The following is a 9085-nucleotide window of genomic DNA, read 5'->3' on the forward strand; positions in this document are numbered from 1 at the left end:
TTATGTCTCTTTCCCAGCAGCACGTGTCTCCTTTGGCAGCACGTCTTCCTCAACCAGCAGTCAGAGCGAGCTCTGCCTCCAAGAGGCCTCCTTTTGAGCCCAGAAGGGTGGTCAAACTAGCCAATCACAGCATCAGAACTCTAAGCACGTGAGAGAGAGTGGGAACCTCCCAGAACATTGTATAAATCCCACCTTGGAGTTTACAAAGACTTATGGGTAGAAAAGCCACACTAAGTAATTAACTACACTGTAGAGGTCTTTTAGGACAAAGATAATGATAAAATTTCTTAAATGTATATAGTACATTGGTGTTTATAGAACACATTTACATAAATTATTTGGAGAGCATACAACTCTACACTTGTGGTTGTGTTATCCTATGTTTTTAAAGATTTGATGAAATGGAGTCCTCTCAAGGGTCTTTCTGCGAAGTCAGCAATGATCAGGATACATGTCTTACCACTAAAGATAATGTCACACTTGATAGTGAGTGGGGCTTTAATTTTAAATTTATTGTTATGATAAACCTACTTATTCTTTTTTAGGGCCACCTGAAAGAACCCTAAGTAAGCTACTGATCTGCTGTAGCATGGCAGTTCTTAACCCAAGATTCTTATGGGCTAAGTGACATTAGAATGCATTATCAGTAATCCAGCATGTGTTTAGTGAATAAGCCTTTTTCCTACTATTGTGGTGATCTGGCTCTGCTTGGTAATTTGATTTAGACTTGATTAACCATGAGAGAACTCATGTGTCTATATCTTATTTTAATTATTGAATTACAGTTACTGAATTGTAATAAAAATAAGAGCTGTGTAAAGGTGAAAATACAGAGTTTAAAAGTACATGTATAGAAAGAAGTGAAGTGGAATGTGGTTGGATGAAGATGGCAGCACGTTTAGTGTTGACTAGAGATGATCTGTGTTTGTGCAGTTGGGGGATGGTGAATAGGAAGAATTAGGCTGTAATGTGAAAAATTACCTGTAAAGCTCTCTCTAACGTGGTTTTTTTGTTTTTGTTTTTTAAATGAGCCTTGGCTTACTATAGTAGCATGTTAAAAGCTACTTGAATTTTGAAATGTAAACTGCTTTGGTTTTATCAGAGTATTCATTAACATATGGTTGCCTCTCCTGTTTTAAATTTCTTTTTTATTTTAAGAAAAACAGCATTTCTTTCTTATTCTTGTTTCCAATCCACTGATACGAAAGTAGAGTTATTCTTTAAACACATACTAAATCTCCTTCTTATCAGTTGTATTTATAACAGGTGATATTAAAGAAAGCTGTTGCCAGATTGCTGCTTCTCATAAAAGCAGGTTGTACTAAATTTTCCTTTCTCTCTTAAGATGAAATCTTTAATACTTTTCAACATACATCTTCATTTTAAGGCTTTTGCCATTTTTAAATATGAAGAAAGGAAAGAAACTGGAAGGGATCTTTGAGATCATACTGCTTCATTTTATAGAACCTTAAGCTTAGGAGGCGCTCTGGTGGCATAGTGATTAAAGCATGGGCATCTAAAAAAAAAAGGTCGGCGGTGTGAACCCACCAGCTGCTCCATGGGAGATGTGGCAGGCTGCTTCCATAAAGATGTATAGTCTTAGAAACCCTGTGGGGTGGTTCTACTCTGTCTGGTAGGGGCACTTGGAGTCAGAATCAACTCAGTGGCAGTGTGTTAGGTTTTGTTTTTAAGCTTAGAGTAAGTTTGCAAAGCTAGTATGTTGCAGAGCTCATGTAAAACCTAGGTTTAGAAACTTAAGACTCTAGAAGAATTATATTGTCTTCCATTATAGTGTTTATCTACATGGTGTGTGCTTTCTTCCTGTGCAGAATGCATAGCCTTAGTTTTTCTTATAGATAGCAGAATATTAACTATAAAAAGGTATTTGATTTTCTGTGAGTATATTTTGACTTACTGTTTAAAGAGGAAGCCCTTACTTCACATTCAGAAGCTAAAGAATTATTTTATATACCAATTTCTAGGCTATATTGTCAATTTTGGTCTATAGGGTGGGATATTGACACATGGAAGCTTAGAATAAATAAATGAAGGAAACAAAGTGAGCCTTCTCTGATCCATGAAGTAGCATCTAGAAGATTTCATGGTTAAGTAGACCTTAAAAGGAGATGAGTAGTCTGTTTATTTCTAAAAGATTTTAACTTCTCTGTCTTCATAGTTAAGATCTGTCGCAACATAAAAGTATATAAAAAGTCTTAAAATGTTAGTAAGTGCTTTTTGGGAGAGAATTTTAGACCAGGCAAGGGGGTCCCTCGGTTTTCCTGGATTCGTACTTTGTACATTCCATGTTCGGATTATAATTGGGCATTTGCAGCTGTTTTTTCTCATTTTGAGTTTTGCCACATCAGTAAATAAAGGTCCTGAGAGCTTTACTCTGTAAGTTTTTCATAATATTCCTTTGTGATAGCTGTAGTTTTGTCCTGTATTTTATTCCTGATAGTATTTTTTTTCTTGCCCAGTCTTGTGTATTAGTTTTACAATCCTTTGCAAGGGATCAACATCTGTCTTTGTTTATTTTTCCTTTATTATTTGTCTCTTCCTAGTTTATTGATTTCCACTCTATTATTTCCTAGCTTCTCACTCTCTAGCTCCTTATAGTGATGGTTTAGATAATTCATTTTAGACTTATTTTCATTTCAAATATAACTCATGAATTATTTAGAAATCTGTTGTTTAGTTTCCAAATATTACAGATTTTTAAAGAAAGTTTCCTGTTACTGATTTTAGTTTAATTCTGTTGTGATTAGAGAACATGCTGTATATACTTCTTTTTTTTTTAAATGAGACTTGTTTTATGGTCCAGTGTATTGTGAATGTTGATGTGAACGTGAAAAGAATGTGTTGACTGTACAGTGTCAATTTGGCTTGATTGGTAGTGTTGTTCAGGTTCAGTATATCCCTACTCACTTTCTGTCTAATTGTTCTTAAACTCCTGAGAGTGAACTGTTCAAGTTTCTAACCATAATAAAACCACTCACTGCCATCAAGTCTATTCCGACTTATAGCAACTCTCATTGGGTTTCCAAGGCTATAAATCTTTATAGAAGCAGACTGCCCCCTTTCTTCCACAGAGTGGCTGGTGGGTTTGAACCACTGACCTTTTAGTTAGCGGCCAGATGCTTTAACCACTACATGAAATCACAAGAGAAATCAGAATATATTTTTAAATAAATAAAATTAATAATAGAAAGTGTTAAATTTGTTGGGTGCAGCCAAAATAGTGCACGAAGGTGAATTTTTAGCTTTAAATGCTTATATTGTTATGAACTGTCCCTTTTTGTCCCTGGTAATACTCCCTGTTCTGATGTTTACTTTGTCTTATATTGACATAGCCATTTCAGCTTTCTTATGGTCAGTGTTTACATGGTATCTGTTTTTTCATCCTTTTACTTTTAACTTTATACAGGCAGTTCTCACTTTGCAAAAGTTCTTTGGTACCTGAAATTTAATCTCAGTTCAAACCATGCAAAGCAAGGACTACCTGCATTTAAAGTTGGTTTCTTATAGATGTCTTGCTCTTAATAGTCATCTGACCATCTCTGCCTTTTAATTGTTGTGCTTAAACCATTTGCATTTAATGCAATTCTTAATATGATTAGGTTAAATTTTACCATATGACTACTTTTATTTTTGGAAGGAAGACTGGGCAGTCTACTTCTGTAGTGATACTGCCTTGGAAACCCAAGGAGGGGTCACTATGAGTCGGGTCTGACTTGACGGCACATAACAACAACAACTTTTATTTATTTGTTTATCCAATTTTTCTTTTTCTACCTTCTTTTGGATTAATCTATATTCTTAGGAAACTGGAAATACTGATTTATTAATTGTATCATTTGTTTTATTTTTTAAGAATTGCTCTAGCGTTTATAGTATGTAGTTTTAACTTATTACAACCTACCTTCACATGATACTTTAGCACTTTACATATAATTTAAGAATTTTACTTATATTTTCTTTCTCCCTTTTTTTATGCTGTTATTTTTATAGGTTTTATTTCTACTGGTGTTATAAATCCTATATAAGTTACTATTTCTCCCTTACATGGTCAATTAGCTTTTGAAAAATATTGAAATGAGAAAAAAATATCTTTTGTATTTATTCACATATTTACTCTTTCCAGCAATCTTGATTCTTTTGTGAAGATAACAAGTTTTTAATCTCGTACTCTTCATAGGGATTACTTTTTGTAGCTCTTTGTGATGGTCTTCTCATTTGTTGGCAGTTTCAGCTCCGAGTTTGAAAAGCATTGGAATTACGTTGTAAATGTCTTGTAAAACCATACATAGTTTTCACTTACAAGGTAGCTGATATTATGGCTGAGGGGATTATTATGGAATTTTTTTGTTACTATTTTTGGAAGTCTTAACTATTTTGTTTGTTTTTTGTTTTTGTATTTATGTTTCATCACGCTTAGAAACTCCCATTATGAAGGAAGCAGAAGTTCTGACAGAAAACCAGGTTCTTCTTAATAGTACTTACGAGAGTCCAAGTCAACATGTTAAAGTGACTATTAGAAATTTCTCAGAAGCCAAGCATAAGAGCCCAAGGAAAAGTTTTAAAAAGATAAATCCTAAGCAGAAAAAATACCACAACTCTCAAACATTGTTTAAACCAAGAACACACCATCCAAATCTCCTGGAAATGGTAAATAAGTTTTCTTTACATTCTGACCTTTGTAAAGTTCTCACGTTATAAAGATGGAGCCATTAGGTTCCCCATGCCCTCAGTGTATGCATTATGTGTGTTTAAGGTTACTGCAGACATACGTGAAAATTGGTCTACGTATCTTAGTTCTGAAGCTGTATTTGACATGTAGCTGGTGTTCATTACATGTGGAATAATTACACATTTGTTCAGAACTGCTTAAAATAATCCAAATTTGACTGATTGGTAAAGAAATAGTGATGTTTACTGACATTTTAAAAGTTTTTCTTGAAAACATAAATAAAATTGCAGACTAAAGGGAGAAAGGGGTTTTTAATACAAATAATCTGTTCAGAAATAAGAAGTAATAGAAAAGACCTAAGTTTTCTTTATGATTCTCATTTATTCCCTTTGGGGACTTGTCATTCTTTTTTTCTATACCTTTTTTATCCTTAATCTCATTTATCAAGGATTCAGTCAGAGTATTTATTTATTTATATTTTGTATATGCACCATTGATTTTATTCTCAGCATGATGTGCTCAAAAAAGTAGTATCTTTCCTCAAATAACAAAGAGGAAGCAGTGCATTTTTAGATTTTAAATAATGGACATGAAGCTGTTAGAAGATTTTCATGTTGGATGATAGTATTCTGAATTTTTAAATGAAATTGGAAAAGTATTGACATTCTATGAAAATGTTCTTGGCTCATCAGGTAAGTACTTGTGCTGTAAAGGGTCTGATGGCTACACTGTATGTTATGTGCAGACTTGATCACTTATTAAAATGGAGCTGAAGTCTTCTTTTGTAATTTTCTGTGCTATATAAATTGCATTTTTAAAATATTTATCATACTTCACAATTAAGTCATCTTTTCACTAAAGGTTTCTAAGTTATGTATTCAAACTACATTAATAACATCAGAAAATAAACTGAGTAAGTTACTGTTCTGGTTGCCTAGTGCCACTCTGACAAGAATATACCACAAATGGGATGCTTGAACAAACAGAAGTTAATTCTCTTACAGTTCAGGAGGCTAGAAGTCCGAGTTCAAATTGCCAGGCTCTAGGGGTAGGGGCTGGGTGAAAGCCCCTCGACCTTGGGCTTCAGCTCTGCCTCCTGCTCCTGGCCCACTGGAGCTAGAAGAGGCTTTTCTTCACTCAGGCAGCTACTGGCTGCCGAGGCTAACAAGCCCAAGGTTGACAAATAAAATGGCACAGTCCCGATGTTACCAAACCACACAGCAGGCCATTCATTCAAGTCCACTGTAAGTCCTAAGGTCGTTAGAGCATGGCAGCCTGCTGAACAACAACATGGCTACATGCAGGGTCCAAGCATGCCATAAGCTGGAGATGATCCCCAAGGCTTCTCCTTGTGTACGGGAAGCAGATGACATTCCCTAAGGCAGCTACTCAGCTGCTTGTGGTAGATCCCACCTTGGAGTTGATTGCCAGTACCACCAGCTGCCCAGCCACTCGACCAGGCCCAGCCAAGTTGACATGCAAATTTAACTACCACAGTTACTTTATTCCTTTTTGGCAAATATGTAATTTCCTGGTCATGTACTAATTCTACACTTCAAGAATTTTTAGCTTTCTTCCAAAAATTTGAAGTTATGAAAGTCAAGGACTGTTGAGTTTTGGGTTTGTTTTACTAATAATTTTATCATCATTGTATTTAATGTGTCTATTTAACTTATCATTTCTATTTAGATTAAAGGATTACAGACTTTTAAACCATTTTTTTTTTTCCTATTTGTTAGATACTTCTAAAAGATCCCCATATGTGAACATTTGTACTGTTTAAAAAGCTAGATAATCTTTGTGTAGGTTAAATGCTCTTGCATTATTTACTACATATATATATTACATCTTACTCTTCCGTGTTCTTTATGTGGTAAAAGCACACTTAATATTTTAGGTTGTGTTTCTCAGATATGTTTTATTTACCAGCTGTTCCTTCTGTTGTTTTTCAGCTTTTGGCTCCAGACATTAGACATGAAAGAAATGTGATTTTACAGTGTGTTCGGTACATTATCAAGAAAGACTTTTTTGGACTTAAAACAAACTCTGTGAAAACAGAGGCTGTCTCAGTGTCTGAGGTTTCAGCCTGCAAAACTGAAGATGTACAGTAGTGCTGTCCTCAAGTTAGGGAGGAAATCCTTTTTTAAAAAAAAAGAAAAGAAACCTACCAATGTAGTTAAATTGTAAGCCTCGTGAAATACTATGTTGGATTTTTAAATCATTTCTTTAAATCTATGCTAATAAATATGTAACTGATTCCTAAGACTGTGTCTTTTTTTGTTAGAATTACACGTTTTATACCCAGAGTTTTACTTTGTATTTGTGTATGTATTACCATCATGTAAGGAAATGTCTGCTGTTGGAGCAGTGAAGAATTTGAAGACATTGGTTTAGTAGGAAAGAGCAAACAATTTAAGAAGTTTAATTCAGCTAAACAGAGTTAGAGGTTTTGTTGTTGTTGTTGTTGTTGTTATGTAACGTCGAGTTGGACCTGGCTCATAGATAGCGACCCTTCCTTGGGTTTCCGAGGCGGTATCACTACGGAAGTAGATTGCCCAACCTCCCTTTCGAGGAGTGGCTGATGGGTTTGAACCACCAGCTTTCTGGTTAGCAGCCTTAGGCACTACAAGTATAGCCATTTTGTTTTTAATGCAGAAAGGAAAGAGTTGTTCTTTATAACAAGGAGAGCTATTTGTTTTTTTTTTTTTAAAAAAAAAAAAAACAGAGACCAAATTAATACATTAAAAGATCTTGAAGTTTAAATTTTCCCTGTTTATTTCAAAGGATATATTTAAATTCACCTACTAGCACCGCCTAAGTAGCTCACGTATTAAAAATCTGAAGCATTAATATAGATGTGGTCTCTGTGTTTAGATTAATTGGAAATTCTGCTTTTTTGAATTGGAACTTTTTCCCCCTGTGAAAAAGTTCATAAAGTATAGTACTCAGTAAAGGTCAACTCATTCCTTATAGCGGCAGAACTCATTCCTTATAGCAGAAAAGTGAAAAAATTTGTCTTAAAAGAGGTAAAGCCACAATGCTGATTAGAAGTGAGAATGGCCAAACTCTGTCTCTTATATTTTGGTCATGTCAGAAGAGACCAATCCCTGGGGAAGGGTATTATGGTTGGTTTAGTAGAAAAGGGAAAGGCCCTCAACAGTGGTTTGTGGAATAATGGTAGCTCAGTTTGAAGGTTTACTAAATATTCTGCCTAAGAAGGTAGCAAAAGGTGAACCCTTACAAAATTTTTAATAAATAAGAAGTCTTTACATGTTTTGTCTCCTGTAAGATCAGAGATTTGATCTTTAATTACTTAAGCTAGCCAGAACTCTACTCTTTCAACATAGCTAAAAGGGACTAAGTTTTTAAATATTACTGATTTTTAGTTGAAAAGTTTATTTTATCTGACATTGTGACTATGAAGTTGATGAGTCTTACCTACAAGAAAAGCAAGAAAGCGAGAAAGCTGCTGACAGCTATAAAGAAAGACTTCCCACTCCTCTTCTAGCAAGATCCAGAATCCTGGAACCCCTGACACATAATACTAGTGACATCAGGGATTCACAGGTTAAAATTGACATCTAGGTCATTGCTTCCAAACTTTGTAACCACCATACAGACTTTTTTCAATTTCTTTTCATCCCTAAATCTCCAGTGAGCCCCAAGTTTTGAGAAATTGCCTACTACGTTAATTAATTCAGTTCATATAGCATTGCTGAGTGCTTTCCGTATTATTATGCAAATAACACATTACAAATCATGCACCCCACTCATATCTTAGTTTCCTATGCACGCTATGTGCATTATATGCATGTGCTTGTTATTTATGTGGGCGTGTTATATGCAAAAAATCAATACTTACATGTCACCACAGTAATGAGTGAAGCCATGCCTGACTTCAAGGAACTCAGTTTTCATATTTGTATTAATCCAAGATGTAATTCCCAGTCTTCTTAGTAAATAACGTTACTAAGCAGTCAGGATAGAGTCAAGGGGATGTTGCATGGTTTAAGATCAAGGAAGGTGTGGGTCAGGGCTGTATCCTTTCACCATACTTATTCAGTCTGTATGCTGAGCAGATAACCTGGGAGGCTGGATTATATGAGGAAGAATGCAGCATCAGGATTGAAGGAGAAGACTGTTAGTCTGCAATTTGCAGATAATACAACCTTGCTTACTGAAAATGAAGAGTTGAAGTACTTACTGATGAAGATGACAGCCTTCAGTATGGATTACACCTCAACATAAAAAAGTTCTCACAACTAGACCAATTAGCAACATCATGATAAATGAAGAAAAGATTGAAGTTGTCAAGGATTTCATTTTATGTGGATCCACAATCAATACCCATGGAAGCAGCTGTCAAGAATTCAAACAAAATATTGCACTGGGCAAATC

At 34.9% G+C, this 9085-nt stretch overlaps 1 protein-coding gene across 1 annotated transcript in view; it reads left to right on the plus strand.

The window, feature by feature from the left end:
- The window catches only part of NUFIP1 (nuclear FMR1 interacting protein 1), an 83509-nt gene extending 76711 nt beyond the window's left edge, over nt 1–6798 (plus strand). Inside the window, exons 9-10 of the mRNA XM_007947834.2 lie at nt 4436–4665; nt 6640–6798. Of these exons, the coding sequence (XP_007946025.1) occupies nt 4436–4665; nt 6640–6798 (389 nt within the window). The remainder of the gene's footprint in view (nt 1–4435; nt 4666–6639) is intronic.
- The last annotated feature ends 2287 nt before the right edge of the window (nt 6799–9085 follow it).

Source organism: Orycteropus afer, unplaced genomic scaffold (genome assembly GCF_000298275.1).
Source record: "Orycteropus afer afer isolate SDZICR_OR568_19922 unplaced genomic scaffold, OryAfe1.0 scaffold00194, whole genome shotgun sequence".
NCBI classification, from domain to species: Eukaryota; Metazoa; Chordata; class Mammalia; order Tubulidentata; family Orycteropodidae; genus Orycteropus; species Orycteropus afer.